This window comes from Branchiostoma floridae, chromosome 14, assembly GCF_000003815.2.
Source record: "Branchiostoma floridae strain S238N-H82 chromosome 14, Bfl_VNyyK, whole genome shotgun sequence".
In the NCBI taxonomy this organism is placed as follows: Eukaryota; Metazoa; Chordata; class Leptocardii; order Amphioxiformes; family Branchiostomatidae; genus Branchiostoma; species Branchiostoma floridae.
This window is the reverse complement of record NC_049992.1, coordinates 12620191-12642664: the sequence shown is the minus strand read 5'-3', so window position 1 is coordinate 12642664 and position 22474 is coordinate 12620191. Positions and strand designations below refer to the sequence as shown.

Here is a 22474-nt window from a genome sequence, read left to right as displayed (position 1 = left end):
CCGAACGCTTTTGTGCTTTACTTCGCACCGACACATTCCCCTCTTTAGCAGAATTTAGCAAGAAACGTTTTTTAACACATATCTAACGTAGAAGTGAAGCGTTTTGTCATTCTTTAGTCAATGACACAATGATACAACCATTGAATTGCAACATGGTGGCAATTTCATAAAATACATATAGCAAGCAATATAACAGTCCAGCACGGCATTATGGTATCATTAACAGAGGACAGCAGTCCATTATGGGCCTATGATAGCATTAAACAGGATAACAGTTCTGTAGGCTATTAGGATAACATTAGCACTGGATAACAGTCCTGTATGGGCCTACGTTGACATGAAAGCTGAACAACAGTCTACTATGAACCTAACAGTTCTGTATGGAACTATGATAACACCAAGTCGGACGAAATACGCGAGTTCCAGTCTTTAGAGAGTTGCTGTCATTTCCAAGCAGATTAAAGCACACTGAAAACTACAAAATATTGCACATTTTACAACTATTGGGTTATAGCAACGTGTTGCTATGAGTAGTTTCTCGATAACAATACGTTTTTAATGATTTTGTTCATCATTTTCAATATACATTGCAGCCAAAGTCATGGTGTAAATGTTGCTAGACACATTTTAATCAGCTAACTCACTTTGAAGCAACATTTAGAGATGGTTTCTTCCAAATCTTGTCACGGCGTGTCATCTGATAAAATAATTTTTTGGCCCAATCCTTTGGTTTCCGATTCAAACCTTTACAAAACATCTCATTGACTGAGAAGGCATTATTCCATTTACTTATAGGAACGTTGAGAGGTTCGCTATCCTGGGATGCTAAGCAATATTTGTTTACTCTCTCAACTAAGTATCTAAAGTACGTCACTTCCTCCCAAAATCCTCTTCCCGCTTCCTCCTCTACGCTCTCCCAGAAAGTCCTGTTGAAGAAGTCGTACATTCTGTAGTCTACAGCGTTGATCCTTTTGTGATTCTCCAACTGTTTATCGGTGAGCGGAATGTACTTCTTTGGGTTGTGTTGCTCGTGGATCTTCTTGGTGGAGTGCAGTATGTCGGACATATCCCAACACAACTTCCGCCTCAACATGACGAGGGACTCTTCATAGTATTCGTTGATGATGACGAAGGTGTACGATTGGCCAAGCTGCTTAATTACATCATCCATAAGCCCAGTATCCTGTGTGTTTAGGAGATGTGGAGGGAACCCCATTATGAAAGCTTGGTTGTTCCTCTCCCCACTCCACGTTCGATTCTTTGACCACTTCCGCTCCTGATGCTCGGGGTTGTCCAGAAAGGCACCTAGTGGATTGGGATGATGCCTTAACCTGTATCGGAGATGATGGCGACGGTAGAAGAATTGTGAACGGAAATGGCTCTGCGGTTCGCGCATGATTCCGATGTACTTGGTGCCGGGTTTCATGATCCGGTCCATCGCTGTCTTATTGAAGACGGTGTGATGTACTAAGAAGTTGAAGTGATCTCCGAGCACCTGCCAACGACTGCAGTTGGACTTGTATATCTCCGTGCTATCAATGGAAGAACACAGCATAAACTTTTTTTCACAATCACAAACAATAATTTAGGTTAAGGTTTGCCACCGTAGTTGTTAGCAGCAACACCTACATTTGTATAGCTGCAGTACATAGTGGCGTGATGACTTTAACATTACAACAGCACAATGCATTGTGTTGCACCAAACAGCTGTATTCTATACATTACAAACATATATACACTACAACACTAATATCCATAGCCCATTTATCATAATCCAAACGTTTTGTGAATTATTTTTTATATTAAACACTTTAGGGATGTTTTACCTGGGAAAAGTGAGAGTGAATCTTTTGTTTCCCCTCGGTGAATAACACATGGTCATGTGATGTTTGTAGGCGAACCTCAGCAACACCACGGCAGTACTGGCTGAAGCTGTCTTGTGGACCTGAGGTGCACCAAAACAGAGAATTGTCGAAGTGTGTGTTAGATAGATTAAGTATTCCACCAATGCCAAACAGTTTAAATAATGAATATTACATTTGCAATCAGATACATAATAGTTACCTCCACATTTTCTAGGCTAACTACTGTTAACTATTCTTAGTTTTATTCTTACAAAGACACATTCATATATATGGTGACCTTCAGCTCCGTCCTGCCCCTTGCTACATACTGTAGTCGAACACCACAGTGTGCTCGCGTGTCTGCTACTTTACCAGTAAGGCAGGTCACATTACCAAACCGGGGCCCAGCCGGGCAGCTTTCGGCACATCAAAATACACAAAATGTCAACATAAGATTCATTGGCGTATCTTGTGTATATTGCTAGGTATACATTTTAATTTTCTGTTTCTTTAAACACCCCGGCCGGGGCCCGGTTTAGAAATGTGACCTCAGCCTAACAATGGCGAGAGTCGTCTGGTCCAGGTCATTACCCTTATATTTTGGATAAGAAAGGGAAGAAGGGGGAACGGCGCAAAAAAAAATATGTTGCCCTTCATTGAAGGTAAACATAACTACTTCTGATTGTATTTATTTATTTATTTATTTCATCTTGAAACAGATGGGTAGCCCCTACAACAGTGCATAGTTGATTTCCAAGGGGGCCCATCAAATTAAACATACATGTAAATAATAAATACAGGACAAAAACGTGGTAACAATCAGTCAAGCTTTGAACACCCAGGGACAACATACAGTACAGAAAACATAAAACCGGTGCGTCAAAACATAATCAGTGTCCATACTCATGTCGAAAACGTTCCAAGGTCAAAATCAATATGTCAAGAGATGGGGTGGAGGTCAGAGGTCAAATCATATATCAAATCATGTGTAAAACGAAAATTAATGAAACTGAAATTTACAAAGTATGGATAGTAAATCATATGTAAAGATTGAACAAAAAAAAAAATAAAAGAACAGTAAGGCACATCAGAGACAAGGGTGCTTTTCCATACTAAGTTCCAATATTACTTGAGGTCAGATATACATATGTTCTTCAGAGCTGTTTTAAAGCCTTTTAGTGTTGTGATGTTTCTTATGTTATCTGCTAGTTTGTTGTACTGGCTAGTGCCAGTGTATGCAAATGTTTTTTGTCCACATGTGGTGGTGTAGCTTGGTGGGTGTAGTTTAGTGGTCTGCCTAGTGTTGTAAGTATGGATACGAGAGTTGTGCTGAAATGTGGCGAGTTGTGCTGAAATTGCTTGTGAACTGTAATATTATCCCATGTGAATTCGAAGTGCTGAGGCAGTGTTAATACTATCTTTGTGCCTGACCATATTCTACTTTATGTGGTAATTGCTGCTCACAAACTCCCATCGAACAAAACTACATGTACAACTTCTATGACATGCATGGACGTCGTATGACGGTGTCTCATTCCACTGGAAGGCGATCGCTCTGCGACCTCGCTGCAAGCTAGATTGTATTTGTGTTATCAATGGAACTAACCGAATGTCATGCAAAATATAAAAGTATGACTGAAAAGACAACAAAACACACAATACAAAGGGTAAAATGTCAAATCGCTCGGTCGCAGCTATGTAGCCACCCTAGTGGAATGAGGATGCCGCTGATCAGCCTTAATTTGTGCACAATGGGCCGTACCTTGATAAACACTAGGTTGGTAACAGGCCTCGTACAGATGTCGTGTTGCTCCCTGTATGAAGAGCTGGTCCCATTATAGTGTATCGTGACGTGTCTAGGCTCGGCCGGTGACAACTTCTCAACCGCTGTCAGAACTTCGACATGTCGGCTACTTCGTCCAAGCACTGCGTCACTGTAACCAAGGGCAACCCACGAGAACGTTATCTTGTAGTATGTGTAATAGCGCAAACTCTGCCTTGGGGCGTGTAACTCGCCCCTCCCCGCCGAATGGCGGACAAGCCGCTATTAGTATCATAAGCGCGATGTAATCAGGGTAGTAATCTTGCATTTGTGTTTTCTTTCATTCTAATGCTTAATTCTAGAGAGGGGGCTGTTAAATTCGTTACAGAAAAGGCATCAGACAGACTGTTCAGAACATTCTGTATTTGTCGTGCAATATTTAAACGCCCTGTAACGGCGTAAAGACTGACGCAAATCCTTATCGTCGGTTGGCTCTGTCTGCCATAGCCATACTGAAAATCTTCAGAGGTCAGAACAAAACTTACGACGAACGCCGACAATCTTTTTCCAAGCCCATACACGACAATATAGACGGGAATGGAAGTAATGATATATAGGGGTATACACAATGGCGTTTACACAAAAGAAGCGTTTACACAAAGTTAGCGTGTACACAAGATCGGCTTATATACACGATAAGCATATACACAAGATAGGCGTACATTGTACAATGTATATGCCATGCTTTTACAAAAGGTTATTAAGGTAACGAATCAGTATCACCTTGAATTGTGGCGTTGCTTCTTAAAGGGTGCTGATATCGCCATGTCCAGCTGGTCCGGCCACATCGGTCCAGCCAAGTTCATGTACAGAACCAAGAATATCAGACACATGAACACCGACCACAACACCTTGACTTTGCTTGCGGCCGCCATTCTTCGTGGATGTATTGTTCTGGATCTCTACTGACCTTTGGGCTATTCGTCATGACGTATTTGTCGCATAATTACATAATTAGATAAACTCATGCTCAAGGCAACAACATAATTAGATGATTAGTTGCCTTAGTTGCCTTGAAAAGTTAACAGACACAAGACTTCTTGCGGTCCACGTATTCGAAGACTCGGAGTCAGCGCTGCGGTGTAACTGCCCGATGTGCTTCTGTCACGCAACAACATCAACTGGTCCACAAAAACGCAGTACAGTAACATAATCATCCCTCCACCCATAATTACGCTTGGCTTGTGAACACTCGTGCATGTATTGATAACGCAGGTCCCGCAGGGCTGAAATCATCTGCAGTTCCTTTCTCGTAAACCCGTGACACACGCCGATAGTCAAGGTGAGCACCAAGCGGGTGGCTTGGGCAGAACAGGGGAGGGGAGGGGAGTGGGGACGATTGGTTCAGTGAGAATTATGTTGAGGACGACGTCTACCACCCCACCCCCTTTAACAAACAGCACACACACGCACGTCTAAATAATTACGCCTAAGCCGTGTGAAATTCAATTTTAGAGGGTTTTAGGTCATTTCCAAGCAGTTTGAAAGGGTTTGTTGTCGTTTGTAATCAAACTAAAGCACACGGACAAACAGACAACGCACAAGCAGCTGGGTGTCCCAAAAGACTTTTCAATTTCTGCTTGGATATTAATTTTGTGGGGAGTTTTCCGGTCCGGACAGCTTTACATAATTGTTGCAGAAAAATACATTAGGAATTTCGCATCACACAATTACACATGTACAACGACATAAATCACTCCCTACCGTCAAATTGTGAAAAATAAAAGTTTTTCTCATCAAAATATTAACCATTTTACAATATTGGGTTATAGTGACAACATACATATGACTAGTTTATTGATAACAATACGTTCATCATTCTGTACATACATTCCAGCCTAATTCTACATGGTCATTACCATACCAAAATGACATGATCATCACTTAGCTAAATTGGATATGGATTATACCAATACAGATGAGCTTTCATGCTAATATGAAACATAAGACGTCATGGTGTAAATGTGGTCGTACATAGTGCTAGATACATTTTGATCATCTGACTTACTTTGAAGCAACATTAAGAGATGGTTTCTTCCAAATCTTATCACGGCGTGTCATCTGATAAAACAGATTTCTTGCCAAATCCTTTGGTGCCTGGTTCAAATGTTTGCAAAACGTTTCATCGACTGAGAAGGGATTACTCCATTTACTTGTGGGAACTTTGAGAGGTTCTCTTTTCTTGGGCGCTAAGCAATATGTGTTTACTCTCTCCACTAAGGATCTAAAGTACGTCACTTCCTCCCAAAATCCTCTTCCCGTTTCCTCCTCTACGCTCTTCCAGAAAGTCCTGTTGAAGAAGTCGTACATTCTGTAGTCTACAGCGTTGATTCTTTTGTGATTCCCCAACTGTTTATCGGTAAGTGGAATGTATCTTTTTGGATTGTGTTGCTCGTGGATCTTCTTGGTGGAGTGCAGAATGTCGGACATATCCCAACACAACTTCCGCCTCAACATAACAAGAGACTCTTCATAGTACTCACTGATAATGACGAACGTGTACTGATGATGTAACTGCCAGATTGCCGTGTCAATGGTGCCGGTGTCCTGTGTGTTTAGGAGATGTGGTGGGAACCCCATTATGAAAGCTTGCCTGTTTCTATCATTTGTCTCTTGCCGCCTTTTCCGTTGGCTTGCCAACTTCTCGAAATACTCTGGATTGTCAAGATATTCCCCCAGAGGATTTTTACGTCCTTTATTTTTGTAGATGCGACTGTGGTGTCTGTTGTAGAAGAACCAGGAGCGGATATGGCTCTGCGGTTCGCGCATGATTCCGATGTACTTGGTGCCGGGTTTCATGACCCGGTCCATCGCTGTCTTATTGAAGACGGTGTGATGTACTAAGAAGTTGAAGTGATCCCCGAACACCTGTGAGCGACTGCAGTTGGACTTGTATATCTCCGTGCTAAGAATAAGAGGCAGGGGCAATTTTGTATTTGAGCAGACGTTGCGTGACTACCTATGAATGTACGTACATGTATATTCTTTTAACTACCAAATTTAAAAGCATACAGCAAAAAGCACCTTGTGCATGTAGTAGATATCTTTGCGTACAATAGTGTTTGTCTTGAATACTGCATATAAGTCAACATGTGACATATCTATTTGGTATATGAAGACCAATAAAAATATTGAAATGTTTTATTATGTGGAAATTTTGCCTATCATGCCTCAAACATTCATAGATTACGAAACTTACCATTAGCAAACATTATTTCGTACAGAAACTTCTGGTATGTCGATAATTCGACACTTCTTTTAGAAAAGCATAATTTTACACACATCTCCTCCAGTGCGCTATACTATACTTTTGATCTATTTTGTCACATTTGTATTATTTTATTGCTTAATATAACTTTGTCTTATTGTGTTATGGCTGATTCTTCTTCCGTGAGATTGAGAAATCTCTCACCTAGGAAAGGTAAGACTGAATCCTGCGATTCCCTTGGATATCCGTGGATAGCACATGGTCATGTGATTTTTATAGGCGAACCTCAGCAAGACCACGGCAGTACTGGCTGAAGCTGTCTTGTGAACCTAGAATGCACGCACCAGTTAAAACACTCATGCAATTGACTTAACACTACAAAAGATTTTTATATACAAGCAAATGCAATCTACCTTCATCTACTTTATTCCTACAAACTATTCTGTCGATTTGCTAAAAAAAATTGTTATACTAGTATAAAGTGGCTCTGTCCTGCCACTTGCTACATATATCAATAATGTAATGAAACACCACAAGGTGTTTGTTACACCTCCTGTAACCATGGTGACAGCCGTCAGGTTCAGGTTGGAGGAGACGAAGAGGAACATATAAATATCCCTTCCCTGATAGGGCCTTCACACTGAAACCGAATTAGCAGGAATCACGCAGAACCAGCCGGAATGAAGTATTTGCAAGATTCGTGCCACATTCGGGGCCATTCCGAGTGGGTATTCCAAATGGACATTACATCCCCTTCACACGAGAAGGAATGAGCCAAAATGCCGTCAGAATGAAAAGTCTTTTCTATTCCTGGGAATAACGAATTGCCAGGAATATGCCAGGAATAGAAAAGAATTTTCATTCCGACGGCATTCCGGCTGATTCTTGCTCTCGTGTGAAGGGGGCTTGATAAAAGTAGACAAAATAATACATTACGCTGAACTGAATAACGTTATACCTTTCCTAAGCAAATTCAATTTGTGAATGTTACCCCGAAACAATATCCTGAAGAGTGTAGATGATAACCCACTGTCCATATGGCCTTAAAAGCCTATTATACTGTCTTATTACCTTTACCATAACGTCAGGGTCCAATCAAACAAATATAAACAAATTACATCTACAAAACAAATATTTTTCTCGAGAAATAGAGGAAGGCAGATCACGTGCACTTTACTCCCCTCTAGCTTCTTTTAATCTCCCTAAGCGAAGTCAGGTACCTATTTCTACACCTGGGGGAATAAGGAAATCCTGTTGAGAAACAACGTCTATATAGATCCAAGATTGCGAAGAACCCGTGATCTCTTGATCTCGTTCCCGCTAGCCTATCCACTCGATGCCATTTAGGAACCCTAGATGTATTTCGATGAACTTGTAGTTTATATATTCATGTCAATACGTAAGGTAGAGCTCTTACCTTGATAAACACAAAGTTGGTAACAGGGTCCGTACAGGTGTCATTTCGCTGTGTTACCGATGATTCGGATGTCAAGAAGTTTTCCGCTCTGGTCAGACGTCGGTCCCTTCGTTCTAAAACTGGATCACTGTAATTAGTTATCAAGTAGTTAATGACTTATATATCTACAAATGTAGATAGTAAAGCACGCACGGTAACAGTTACTCAAGCAGTTGGATAGATTTGTAAACTGGTTGCTTACAAATCTATACATTTGCATGGGTGACCGTCATCTTGCGTAGTAAGCATGTAGTGGTAATAATGTGTGATGCAATATATGACAATCAAGCACGCTTTGAGAAAAAACTACATCCTCGTCGTTTGGTTCTTATGACCTTGAAATGGCTTCTTGTTTCTAATGACCTTGTCCTTGAAACTCAAACTTCGCAAGGAAAGCACTAAGAAATGAAACATGATAAATATAATCATGATAAAACTAATGTTAGACATGGCATATTAGTGGTAGATTTCGTATCTATTTATCTCTGGGTCAGGCAAGACTATTTCCTGTTTTTCAAACATCTATTTAATTCCTAACGTTCGTCCTTATGTTACCATATAGTTTGCAGAAACGCACGTCAAGAACTGACGAGCCGCTGAGAAGGCTATATGTATATATCATGGCTGTCCATGGCGTTCCCAAGGCATCATCACCTTAAATTCCGGTGTTCCTGTTGCCGAGAGGGTACTGATATCGTCGTAATGTTCAGTTTACCCCAAATTGTTCCTGAGAAGTTGATGAATAAAAGCAGGGAACTTAGACAGAGGAACACCGACCAAAGTGCTTTTACTCTTGCTATGACCGCCATGATGGGGTGGGGAGATCTAAATCCTGTCGAACAAGTTTTGGTATGACCTTTAGCCGCAGGCTTATGACGTACAGGTAATTACGCACTTAGCATGGGCGAGGCATGAAGAAGTTGAGAGGCGCTGGTGGTGCCTGAAAATGTTATGATCATCGAAAGGTGTGCACAGGAAATTATGATGTCATCATATCCATTGACATCACATTCTGGCATCTATGTACGCCATACATTTGTAGATGTAAACATATTTTTACTAGGTGTCACTGACCACTAGTGAAATATGAATAAAGAGATAGTGTAAATCTATCAATACCCTATTCAGTCCACCTTTGTATGGGACAGTCTTAAGCCAGACCTATTTCTTTAACATTTTGAGAAACACATACGTCTGGTCTTCGTTCTGGTTTTGTTCATCGAAATTAAGAATGCTCTGGCCCGCCAACTCGCCAAGCATACTAGTGACTCTATTTGTCCAATGTCTACTATCAGACCACCGATCCGCGGAGCCTGGTAGAGACTTACTTAATGTGATTACTATAATGTCTGGTCGACCTATTACAATATTTTCTTGTTTTATATCCTTGTACAATACATCAACAGATTTTTGCACAGTTAAGAGTATAAGAAAATTTAATACATTCTGATTTATTCAAAATAATATTTCCTCCTCATTCAATTCTATATGTATATGTTTAACTATCAAAAACTTATTGGTGAATCAATAAGTCACAACAAATAAATAAATAAATGACACTGCAATTGTCATCATAGTATCTAGTTTTATTTCTTCAGGCTTCCTCCTTCTGAGAAGCACTTCTTTGTCAGGCATGTCTGCCAAGTTGCAGAAAACATGACCCTTTACACTTTTCCCTAGGGCCTAGGGTGCCTAACTACTACATCCTTGTAAAGTAGTGGCTCAGGCAAAATACAGAATTTGTACCCTATAACTTAACGTCTTCATAACACTATTGGAAGTTTGTTGATATTATCCATACTTTCCATTAAGGAATTAGTTCTGTTTTTATACTTTTTCTCTTAGATTTTCTATTATTTCCACTTTTTGCTAGACTCGATGAAAAATAGTGAACAGTAGCATAGTAGTCAAGACACAAAAGGAAAAATTACTGTTGTTCAGTAGGCAAAGAACTACACAGGTATGGTTACTTTAACATCAAAAGACAAGAATTTCGCCACTCATGCACTTTCATTCAAGGCAGCACCATGAAAGTAAGGAATTATAGAAAGAATTACGAAACAAAAAACATCATTCATACATAAGAAAGTGGAACAATTGCTTGTCTGATCATTTTCTCATGAATACACGAATAATTATCAGACATTTGTTTATCTTCAAAGAAGAGCATGTTTCCTAGAGTTAACTACAACTTTTGTGACATACACATTTCCTGCTCTTACATGACAAAGCAATGGTCGTGTATGACAGTTTCATGCTAGAGTTATTGCAGAAATGTCCATACAAATTAATATGTAGCCCCATTCCTGATTGTCGCTTATCTACTGTAAGTCCATCCCTTTATTTATTTTGAACTTTGCACATGTATACTGTAAGAATCATGGGTTCCACTCTATGGTGTTTTAGTTCAAGGCACACAAGTCAATAATATTCTGGTAAACATGATGTCAAAGCAGCTGCAAGATGTGAGGGGTGGTTTAGGGTAAAGGATGTCTGCTCATTTGGGCAAAGCAGACCACATCTTAGGAATGAGAAAATGGGGACTTCAAAACATCAACACTGGAGACAAAAATTCTGGCTGCTTCACTTCTCACATAAACGCATTTCCGACATGGCTTTGGCAAATAGTTTCTACGCAAACAACACAGACATGCTGAAACGATAATCTGTCTAAACTCCCCATTACACAAGCCTAAGATGTGGTCAACAGTGAGGGAGGCGAAGCATGCTGCAGTTGCTGGGGATCTACAGTGAGTCGGGAGATTTAGCGGCGTGGTCCCCAACGCACAGCGCCGCCCTGCACGGGAGGGGCGGGGCTAGCCGTGTTCCCCAGGGTGGGGAATTCCGTGGTGTCCGTGCTGTCGGGAGGGGCGGCGCTCCACGGGGCATCGCGTACGACAAACCCCTTGGAGTGGGCTGGGCGGTTGCCAGATGCCTCCTCAGTACGTGAGGGCTTCATGTACTGTGACATGGCCTCCTGATCCACGATATCTTGCATCTGTTTGGAAACAGAAAAAGGGGATAAATCAACATCTCTGGCCTCATTGCGTAATTTTAGACAATATTGTATTGGAATGTAGGTTTGATTGGTATTTGTATGTTATTGTATCTGTTTATGTATTTGTGCTTTTTATCATTGTGAGCCCTGCAAGATTAGCTCCATTTGGGGCTTAAGGGTATCATAATAAACTCAACTCAATCTCTGGTATGCTACTTGTCACAAAAAAATCCTAATTTTGAAAGTTCTGAACACAGAAGTTGTCACACCTTTAAGAGAAGACAAAGCTGTGTTATTGTTTTTTTCAGTGCTTTAAACTTACATATTCTGTTTGTAAACAAAAAGAAGATAAATCAACATCTCTGGTACATGTATGTTACTTTTCATAAAAAATACTAGGCTTGTGAAAGTTCTGAACTAAGAAGTTGTCAAACCTTTAAGAGAAGACAAAGCTGTGTTGTTTTTCAGTCCTTTAAACTTACATATTCTGTTTGAATTAAGTTCTGAACACAGAAGTTGTCACGCCTCTAAGAGAAGATATAACTGCGTTTTTTAAGTCCTTGAAACTTACATATTCCTCCTCCAGGTTGAGCAGGTAATCCTTGCAATCCTCGACATGTTCAGGCAGGCCTGTGATGTTCACGATGTTCGGGTCCTCTGCGTTGGGGGTTGGGAAGCGAATGTCCACCTTGTAGTCGTCCATGACCTTGCGGATGGCACGGCCGCGGCCACCGATCAGGCGCGGGTGGACACGGCTGTCGATCCAGACATCCTCGCTTACCATGTCCTCCTGTTGGGGAAGAATATCGGAAAAACAATCTACAACATGCCATACACAAGAGGCAAAATTTAAACTCCATGCACAGGTTCAGCTTGCCTTTATCCTATTCTACATCAAAGTTGTTAGTTATAGTAATAAGTTAACAACAAAAGGCAAAAGACATGTGAACCTGTAAAAAGAAAATCTGTAAACAAAATTCTGCCATTTTTGCTACCTAGACCTGTATGAAAAGTACTTAATGTTACAGTAGAAACCTCTGAGTATCAGAAAAAGAGTGAAATGCTGTAGTTCTTGAAATTCTTGTGGTGGTTAATGTTTGCTGCAAACTTAAAACCACCACTAAAATGCCCACTGCCTTCCTCCTTGTTTCCACCACAAACTTAAACTTGCTAGGATCACTTAATTTTCTTCCTACAGCAGAATTCAAAACCAATTAGTACTGAAGATAAATACAAATTGACTGGTGACCCTTTCAACTTTGGGAGCTATCAAATGGAGTTTACATGCTCATGCTCAGATACACCTACAGCCATTAGCCTGATTGACAAACAAGAGCATGCAGGCGACAATTCCAACCTACCAGTTCACTGACTATCTTGAGGATGTCCACTTTGGCAGCCTCAGCGTTCTTCTCATAACCTGTGACGACGATCTTGTTTTCTTCTTCCTCCTTCCCCTTGTCAGGGAACTGGATGTTCACGTCGTGGTCCTGGCGGATCTTGCTGATGACCGCCCCCTTGCGGCCGATGATCTTGGGGTGGTACTTGGGATCAACTGTCACCACAAGTTGGAAGTTGCGCAGGATCTGCAAATGATGGCAAAATGAACAGAAATGTTATTGTCTCCAGTCCAACAAGAGAAAAATATACAAATTACACATAGTATTGGAAGTCCAGAGCCAAAATCCCTTCAGTTAGATTTATCTCTGAACTGTACATTGAGACCATATGGCCAATTGGACCACATAACATAATCAGCAGTCCTGACTACATTTTACCAGTCCCCTGATCAAGCATTTTGGGCAGTTTCGACTGTACATCCAACAGCATTTTACTATCATGGATGGCAGCAAATCCTTATTACAAATGCTTAATTTTCTAAGGTTATGTTGCAAGAATAGGGGACAAATGTGGGAAATTACAGAAATGTCCTATAGCTGGTTATTACCATACCAACTACACCAACATAATAATAAACATTGCCAGTGCTTCCCCCATACACCCCCTGCCGATGAGTAAACCCACCCTATCTTCCTTTTCCTTGTCCAGTTCTTCCACGCGGGCGGCCACGGCGCCCTTGGCCCTCTCCACGTTGGTGGGGGGGCCAGTGATCTTGATGAAGTTGGACTCCAGGTTGGCGGGTGGGATGGTGATGTTCACATCGTTCTCCTCCATCAGTTTGCGGATGTCGCGCCCCTTCTGTCCGATGATGAAGCGGTGGTAGTCAAATGGCACCTCAACCTCCTCAGTAATGGGCACAAGGGCCTGGACGGTGAGAAAAAAAAAATAATTCAGCATCGGAGAGATTCAAACTAGAAAATCAAATGAAAATTCATGCACAGCTTCATACACTTGTATTGATGGGGGTGAGAAAAATCACAACAATTCAGCAACAGAGAGAAGCAAACTAGGAAATTAGATCAAAATTCATGTATGACTTCATACGTGTATTGATGGGGGTGAGAGAAAAATACAACAATTCAGCAACGGAGAGAAGCAAAATAGAAAATCAAATGAAAATTCATGTACAGCTTTATACATGTGTATTGATGGTGGTGAGAAAAATCACAACAATTCAGCAACAGAGAGAAGCAAAAATAGAAACTCAAATCTGCAGAAAAGCTTGCTATCTAGCGACTAGGTGAGAGAAGCATTTGAAGAATAAGGCTGTTCAAGGTTGCAACTGCACATGTGCAAGGACATGCACCATTCAAGTTGAAGGTGCCTTTGATGTCAACAAAACACCTTCAGGGCCTTCACCTTTCACATAAAACATTTCCCACAGTTGCAACCATAAAACTCTTTATCAGTATCAAACATTGATACATGTCACACTAACCAGTAAAGCTGCCTTGGCTTGCTCACAGCGGTCCTTGTTGCCCGTGATGAGGATAATATCGCTTTTCTTGGGTTCGGCTTCGCCACTCTCCTGGCTTGCTGCGTCCCCATTGACGACCGCCTCTTCACCTGTACCATTAGGACTTGTTGGGCTGGAGGCTATAGAAAAAGTAATAAGTTTAACATATGCTTGGAAAACATCTACTTATTATAGTTGTGAGTTCTCAAATGGTCTCTCTTAATACCTATGTAGTCAAAGTCAAAGACAAAACTCAAAAGAAGATATTTTGGCACCAGACTCCTGACCATCAAACAAAATTCTTTCCTGTCTTTATAATGCATAGATTGAGAGAGCTGTGCTTTTCCTTTATTTTCTGTTGTCATTTATAGCCAGGGTTGCCCAGCACAGGGATTCATACTGATTTGTGTCTCCGTTAAAATCAATGTAGAAAAACATTGACAAAGTCAACTGTGAACGCTATCAAACAAAAACAAAAGATTTTCAAGTGCATGAAGTAAGACAGCTGTGCAATGTTTCTATGCAATGACTCTTACGTTCTTCAGTCCTTCTGTCCGGGAACTTGATGCCAACTTCAAACTCAGCCGTGACAGCCTGGACACGGGAGCCCTTGGGTCCCATCACGGTGCGGTGGTTCTTCTGGGCGATCACACACTCGATGGTTACCTGCGATTCCTGTAGATAAAAAGCACCACCTTTCAAAACATTGACCACGAAACAACTGCATGGAAACATCCTTCGATAATACTTGAGCAAATGGCAACTGACCATTAAGACTGAACTACAAAGGCAACAATGTGCACTAGGACCACTTTGGACACTAAGTGATTATAAAGTCCCATAAACCTTCTCTGATGCTGCTGGAGCAAACGGCAACAGCACTAGGATCACATATACTGTAAAAGCATTTAATTTCACGGGGATTTAGTTTCGCAGTAGTGGTAAAAGGACTGTTCGCGTTTGTTTTTAGTTCGCGGTAGCACCATGCACTGTAGTTTCTTACTGCCATGGAAAAAATATCAGAGGTGGTTTTAAGTTTGCGGTAAATTTGCTTCGCGAAAACAGCGGACATAGACCCGCCGCGGAAATTTATGCATTTACAGTATGACCATGATAGCCTGAACCACAAAGGAAAGCCATGTGCATCATGGCCACTTTTGACACTAAGTGATCATACACTAACTAGAGGTAAGCATGATAAAACATACCAGATCAGCCACGATTTCCATGATCCTGTTCTTGGCACCCTCCACACAGTCCTTGGCTCCCTTCAGAACCACCTTGTCACTCTTCACCCCGCTGCGAGGGAAGCTGACCTGCACGCCGCCAAAGTCGTCTGCGATCTCTCGCAGCACGGCGCCGCGGCGGGCGACAAAGTGACGGTGGTACTTGGGGTCAACGCTCACGTCACCTTCAACAATCTTGTCCTGTTGATCAAACATAGGCTTTATCGCATCTCCAAATCTAAACTTTCAACTTCAAGAACAAATTCCTATTGTGTACACAATTGACACAATACAGCCAGATTGCTTTTTGATACCTCTTGAATTTGTACATCCTGTACACTGATGTCACCAAGTTATTAATGGCAAATATTAGACACCATGCAACAGAATCTTTCTAATGTATTCCTGTCCATCCTGTGCGGAGGAGAAAACCCTCCTGAAGGATACCTGTTGATGGATTGTGATCACTCATCCTTTGAACACTTAGCTGGACGAGCTAGGAATAGATGGCTGTGGACTGCTATGATTCATATAAAATAACTATAGTATAGTTTTTAGATGTGTAAAACATGAGGCCAAGGGTCTGTAAAATGTAAAAAATACATTCATCCATCCTTTTCTTTCATTATATGGGACAGACATACCAGGTCTTTGATCAGTCCTTCCAGCTCTGTGCGGGCTGCGGACACCGCTTCCTTCGTGCCCATGATGGTGATCAGTTCCTGGTCGTCATCTTTCGAGGTCGGGAAGATGATGCGGGCACCGGTGTTGTCCCGGACTTTGCGAATGTTGGCACCTCCGCGTCCAATCAGGAACTTGTGATGCTCGGGTTTGGCACGTACTTCTGAGGTGTGTCCAGACTGAGCCTGTGGGTGGGAGGAATCAGCTTGAATGTTTTACAGGTATACAGTACATCTCTTCACATTTTCTCAATTTATTCACAATATCATCCCATAAGCTTTTACACAAGGTATTTTTTGTACTAGACCACTGCATTGGAAGACAGCTCATTGCAGGGTACAACTGCAATGTCTTTGTAGTAAAACACTAAACTTTCTTACAACACAAAGGTATACACAGATCAAATTTTCAACAACCACTGTCGCCTTTGTCAGGATCAATATTACACTGGTCATTGAAAAGTTGATCCATGTGAACCTTTGTGTTGGAGGAAAACACAGATGAGCTTCCATGCACTGTCTTTGTTTTAGAGACACATTTTGTCAAAGTTTGCAACATGGCCAAGCAAGGTTTGGACATTTTTCAAAAACTGTTACATACGCTGTAAAACATTGATGACACCCAACTTGGCAAACAAATTGTTTCTGGTATTATATAACAACAAATGAACTTGACAAAACTTAATTTGATTTGATTTGATTTACCGTATAGAGAAGAATACAGCAAGGGCTACCCAACTATTATCAATGGCTAGCTCTGGTAACAATACAATATACAATAACAGCGTTACATTTACCGATATATAAGGTTTGTTTTTCGAACAGACAACCCAAGATACTCACCCGCTCATTGGACAGCTCCAGCAACTGCTGCTTGGCCTTCTCCACATCCTCCTTGGGCCCGCGGATGGTCACCTTGTCGGAGCCCGAGCCTTCGTCCGGGAAGCGGATGATGACGCCGCCGCAGTCCTCCATGATGGAGCGAATGAGGCGACCTTTGGCACCAATGATGGAGTTGTGAAACTTGGCTGGGATGTTGATGTCAACAGATGTGACATTGGCCTGTGAGAGGAAAGGGCACAAGGATTAACTCTCTAGTTGTAGACATACAAAAACTGTTCTCAACCCGCTTTCTGTAGTACATGCAAACTTGGTACCAAAATGTTTACCTAGCAGACAGGACATACATCTCTGTCAACCAGCAATGCTTAGCAATGAAACTGGCTGTTTTATTCTTTTTTCAGTCCAAGACCTGTCAGCTAGACCAACTTAAGTTTACTCGGGTTGCACAAAGCCCCTGTTACAGATAGCTGACCATGGCCAAACAACCTTTTCCAGATCATGGTAGAGAGCAAGGTCATCTGCAGTTGGGAGTAGTTTGGCCAGGTTGCCCCCCAGGTCCTTAAAACTGACTCTGAATTTGGACAAGTGAACTAGGGAAAATCATTTTCTTCTTACTATCTTAGATGTGAACTGGTGTTAGAATGGGACAGATTCCAGGCTGCTGCGAATCTAGTGTTGACCTTGGTTGGGTAAGAGTTGGAGGCGAAGTCGTGCTAGGGTCCTAAATAACTAAGTAACGGAAGTATAAACAACTGACCAGTTCATTCTGTATGGCTTGGATCCTGTCGCGGGCGTCCTCGCAGTCTTTCTTCCTGCCGATGATGGAGATGACATCCGAGTCGCTACTCTCCGTGGGGAGATCAATGCGTGTATTGGTCTCTTCACGGATCTACAAGGGTTAAATCTCAACATTTACTACATGTACGCTCTATTGCTCAAAATTACACTGAAATGAAATGGCTTCAAATACAATGGAAAAATTCATAAGATCTACTGCAAATGCAGAAATGACGCTGTGGTTTATGTTCACGGTTTTTGCTGTGGCCCCTTCACTGCGGACTTGAAACCACCATGACATTTTTCCTTAATTATAGTTTTTTACTGCAGTCTATGGCGCTACCGCAAACATAAAACCATCGCAAAACCCCATTTTTCCACTACCATGAAAGTAAATCCCCGCAAACTAAAATGCATTTACAGTACTTAATGAAACTTTCCCAAGATAATGTGATATTTTTGCTACATCTTTTCTTATCAAAACAAAACTGGAAAATTTTTATGATTATGCTTTCTTTCCACAGTAGTCAAAAATGGACTTGATTTGAAGAGCTGAGCTACAATGTAAATGCAAATATAGCCGTTATTGTTTAAAAAAATGAAAAAATTAGACTTTCTGTTCGAGAAGGTTTCTGAAGATGTGACCAACCTTACGAATGGTTGCTCCTCCCTTGCCGATGATGTTCTTGTGGAACTTCTTGTAGATGGGCACGTCTATCTTGTAGTTCTGGGCGGCGATCTCCTGCACCATCTGGGTCAGGTACTTGAAGCACTTGTCCACGTCCTGCTTGGGCCCGCGCAGTGTCACCACATCGCTCTTCCGGGAGGGTTCTGCGAAGGTGATGATGATTTTTTTTCAACCTTTATCAAATGTTTATTTGCAAAATCATGCCCGAAGGCTAATTGCACAAGGACTAAGAGAAGTAATCAGTGTGATAAATAAAACTAGTGTCTAATCAACTACATTGTACATGATACAATGACTACTACTATCGGGTTTGACTTCTTCTTTGAAGGCAGTGGTTAATGGACTGTCCCACATTCTGTATGATGGTGGGATTTTGTACTTTTAGTAGAAATATAGTCTTTTCGCGATCTCTTGGGTGGCAAAAGCTTGGTGAAATTGTGGCAACTGTTTTATCAACGTTCACATACAGACAGTATAATACATAGATGATTATACACAAAAAAGCAACTATGATCAAGTTGTGTTCGTGAGATTACAAAGATTGTTGTCTATTTCTATAATGTTATTTAACCAGTCCTGTTTCTAAAATACGCAAAATTTGGTATGACTTATTTTTACAAAACATAGATAGATACAGTATTTAGCGATGAGAAAACGATGTGAAAGTGTGTTACTGGTAGTAGGATGGTGGCCTACCTGGGAAGGTGATGATGACCTCGGGGAACTTGTCGCGCACCTCCCGGATCTTCTCCCCCTTGGTGCCGATGATGGTTCTGTGGAAGCGCTGTTCAATCAGGATGTCCTTGGTACGTTCGTTCTCCTGGAAAAACAGAGCAGAGGACAGGCATCAGAAAAGCACTACAGCTTTTACTTCATTATCAACTTTTGCGCAGATTCCGTATTACTGTTTAAGACATGTTATGAGTAGCTGCTAGTTGATCAGTCTTTCTACAGCTTAAAATTTTTTAAATATAAATGAACATTTTGGGAAAATCAGGTCGTTTTCCCAAAGTTATAAGCAACTCACACATTGTAGAACTAGAAGGTAACCTCTGTATTGCAACTAAGTCAGGTTTTCAATAATCTATCTCCCAACTCTAACCATTGTAAACAAATGGTAGACTAGTCAACATGTCAGTTCACAAACTTACATCAAAGTCACCAATCAAACTTCCCTTGCTTTGAAGTTTACAAACATTCTTTAGTCTGTAATTTGCTTCTCAAGAATTCAGTGAGTATGAGTTTCTCCTTGGTATCCTCTTCTTTATGCATTTTATATGACAAAACATGGACACGCTGACCTATCAATAAAGCAATCCTAAGCTTTGTGTTATTTTGTTCCTTTGGTTATCTTACCATTTTGTTCACCATGTCTGAGATTTCCTTCTTGGCCTCCTGCACGCCGGCCGGGTCGCCCTCGATGCGGATCAGGTTACTGTTCTCCTCATCAGGTGGGATACGGATGGAGGTCTTGGTCTCATTCTTTATCCTCGTGACTTAAGAAAAATTACAACGATAGGTTACGCTTACAATAATAATGATAAATGGGTTTTATTGACTAAAACATTTTGCAGCTATAGAGCTGAATTACATGTTCTTTTACACTGGATAAAAGGTAAACCATGTTACATTGACAAGTCAAACATACTTAAAATCACAGATGAATATACATTATATATACAAAAAGTACAACATCAGGCTGGCAGTTCCGATTACTATGTGCCATTCAAAATTTGGACAAGGTAAGGAAGTGAGCTTTTAGAGTATCGTACAGTACAGGCTGGCAACTGGTCAAGCTAAAATGTAACAGCTGTATTAAACTACTTTGTTCACATCATTATGCAAATTTACTGCATAACATATATGCACTGTAAAGACTGATGATAAGATTGCAATTGCACTTAATTGTAATACACCCCATAAATTAGACTGATCAATCAAACTTTAAGAAATGTCTATCTAATCAGGCTTTGGGACCAATCAGGCTTCAAGAATAGTCATAATAATTAGGCTCTACAAAGTTTCTGACCAATCAGGCTTCAAGAAATGTCTGAGCAGTGAGCACCCCAAAATGGGTGAGCGAATTACTTACTGTTTGCTCCGTTTTTGCCAATGATGTGACGGTGGTACTTCTGTTCAACAGTCAGCTCAGCGAAGTCCATGCGGCTTTGCTACAAATTAAAAAACAAAATAATTAAAAACAAGAATAAATCCATGGACAACAGCGCCAAAAATAGTTACTCAAGCAACTGGATATGGTTTTGAAACGGTCAGACGTTTCGGAAAGAATCCACTTTCCTTCGTCAGTGACACTGAAGTGATCTGCAAGAAACAGGTCTTTTATACTCTAACTATGAATGAAGACAATATCAGATGTCCAATAGGAAAGGTTGTAAGACAATTCAGACTGAAGACAATTTGGATTCCAAAGAAAACAAAGCTAAGCCAAAGTCAAGCTGAAGACAATTTGGATTTCAAAGGATATCAAGGCTAAGACGTATCTTGGCGTATCTTATTACCTGGATGTCTAACCTACATAGACGTATCATGGACAACAGCAGCTAATGCATCTAAATTACAGGAACAACACTGGAAAACTGAACTTCAAGGAAATGCAAATAGTGATTTGTTCTAATGAGCATCCTTATGATGAATAACGCATAGTAACTGGAAGAAGAGCAAAAAAAAATCATGTACTGACCAGATCGCGGGTGATTTCCTCCAGAGCCCTGCGAGCCTGCTCCACTTCCTCAGGAGGGCCCTCCAGGGTGATCTTGTCCTGTCCATCCGTGAACTCAATGTGAACCTACAAAACAACAAAATAGTTTCATTCCCTAAAACAACAAAATAATTTTGAGTTTAAACCACAATGATCAGAGCTGAGCACAGAATGCAAAGATCCCTTTCCTTCTAAAATCTGCATCATACAGAGTAGATCCATAGTAAAAGACTGTAATAAGATGACTTATATACATGTTGCATGTCTTAGCAAAAACAGAGCTTTGAAAGAAAACTTAAACCCCTTTTCCTTGCTATGGGCTAACTTTGTCAAGAAGGGCAGCAGGGTGAGGGTAAAGTTGAACTGTTGATGTTTACCTTGGGGAGGTCCTGCATGATCTGGCGGATGTTTTGTCCCTTCCGTCCGATGATGAAGCGATGGAGCCATGCCGGGGCCACAACCTCGTCAATCACAACACTGTTAGCCTGTGGACAAAACATGCTCAGCTTAACAAACAGGACTTAAACCTTGTAAACATTGTAAACGCTCTTTCTGTGCACAAAGTAAAGCCCTTACAAACAAGCCTTTTGTCAGTCTTCTAAGCTTAGCAAGTTTTAACTTAAATCTAATACTTTACTCTGCCTTCATTTAAAATTTGATACACACAAAAAAGAAAACAACACAAAATTTGTAAAGCTCATAGTTTTAGCATTTTTTTCAGGTCCATTTTTTTCGGACTGGTCCGAGAAGAAAAAATGGTTTACGCTGTACCCACCCCTATACTCAAGTGTTACAACCAGGGCATGAAGGTTTTGTAGAAAGTTTACAATGATGCTCTTCTATTTTGTTCTGACGATGTATATGTCACAGGAGAGATGTCGATCCAGTAGATCGGAGTTTGGATCGGAGCTGGTCCTAGGGCCAGCTCCGATCGGGGTCTCTCCTAGTAGAATCGCCGATTCTCCTAGGAGAGATCCCGATCGCAGTCTGTTTCCAATATCTTAGCATCATTTGAGTTTGGATCGGAGCTGGCCCTAGGAGAGACCCCGATCGCAATCTATACTAGCAGAATCAGTCGATTCTGACTAGGCAGACCCCGATCGGAGCTGGCACGTGCATCCGTTCTGAGAGATTCTTCGCCTACCATGATCTACATTCCTCTTGGGACGCCCTCTCACGCGGATTTGACGTATGCATGGAGCTCGTCAAGTGCATGACTTGCACATATTTGTTATTGAGAATGAGCAGTGTTATGTAATGCTAAAGATCATAGTAACTTCTGACGTATACGTCTTTTTAGCTCGCCCGAGAATGAGCTGCCTGTCTCTTGTGCAAACAAGAGGCGACTGGGTCAGA

At 41.2% G+C, this 22474-nt stretch overlaps 3 protein-coding genes across 3 annotated transcripts in view; all 3 read right to left on the bottom strand.

Annotated features, from left to right (window-relative positions):
- Window positions 1-7: 7 nt before the first annotated feature.
- LOC118430341 (galactose-3-O-sulfotransferase 2-like) lies at window positions 8-4687 on the bottom strand. Its single transcript, XM_035841175.1, has 4 exons — window positions 4390-4687; window positions 3607-3778; window positions 1827-1945; window positions 8-1532 (listed from the first exon to the last, which is right to left on the bottom strand). The coding sequence occupies exons 1-4, from the start codon at window positions 4539-4541 to the stop codon at window positions 641-643; spliced, it is 1335 nt and encodes a 444-aa protein (XP_035697068.1). The 5' UTR covers window positions 4542-4687; the 3' UTR covers window positions 8-640.
- A 534-nt stretch (window positions 4688-5221) lies between these two features.
- Window positions 5222-9684, bottom strand: LOC118430345 (galactose-3-O-sulfotransferase 2-like). The gene is made up of 4 exons (XM_035841183.1): window positions 8985-9684; window positions 8292-8418; window positions 7079-7203; window positions 5222-6571 (listed from the first exon to the last, which is right to left on the bottom strand). Exons 1-4 carry the CDS (start codon window positions 9137-9139, stop codon window positions 5671-5673), a joined length of 1308 nt encoding a protein of 435 aa, XP_035697076.1. The 5' UTR covers window positions 9140-9684; the 3' UTR covers window positions 5222-5670.
- A 211-nt stretch (window positions 9685-9895) lies between these two features.
- LOC118430305 (vigilin-like) overlaps window positions 9896-22474 on the bottom strand; it is a 23410-nt gene continuing 10831 nt past the window's right edge. Inside the window, exons 9-24 of the mRNA XM_035841057.1 lie at window positions 21496-21603; window positions 21101-21205; window positions 20492-20570; window positions 19756-19895; window positions 19096-19219; window positions 18361-18542; window positions 17692-17823; window positions 16935-17153; window positions 16056-16277; window positions 15394-15612; window positions 14722-14860; window positions 14168-14325; window positions 13354-13593; window positions 12690-12914; window positions 11900-12118; window positions 9896-11328 (exon numbers count right to left, since the gene is read on the bottom strand). Coding sequence (XP_035696950.1) covers window positions 11095-11328; window positions 11900-12118; window positions 12690-12914; window positions 13354-13593; window positions 14168-14325; window positions 14722-14860; window positions 15394-15612; window positions 16056-16277; window positions 16935-17153; window positions 17692-17823; window positions 18361-18542; window positions 19096-19219; window positions 19756-19895; window positions 20492-20570; window positions 21101-21205; window positions 21496-21603 — 2745 coding nt within the window. The 3' untranslated portion in view covers window positions 9896-11094. The remainder of the gene's footprint in view (window positions 11329-11899; window positions 12119-12689; window positions 12915-13353; window positions 13594-14167; window positions 14326-14721; window positions 14861-15393; window positions 15613-16055; window positions 16278-16934; window positions 17154-17691; window positions 17824-18360; window positions 18543-19095; window positions 19220-19755; window positions 19896-20491; window positions 20571-21100; window positions 21206-21495; window positions 21604-22474) is intronic.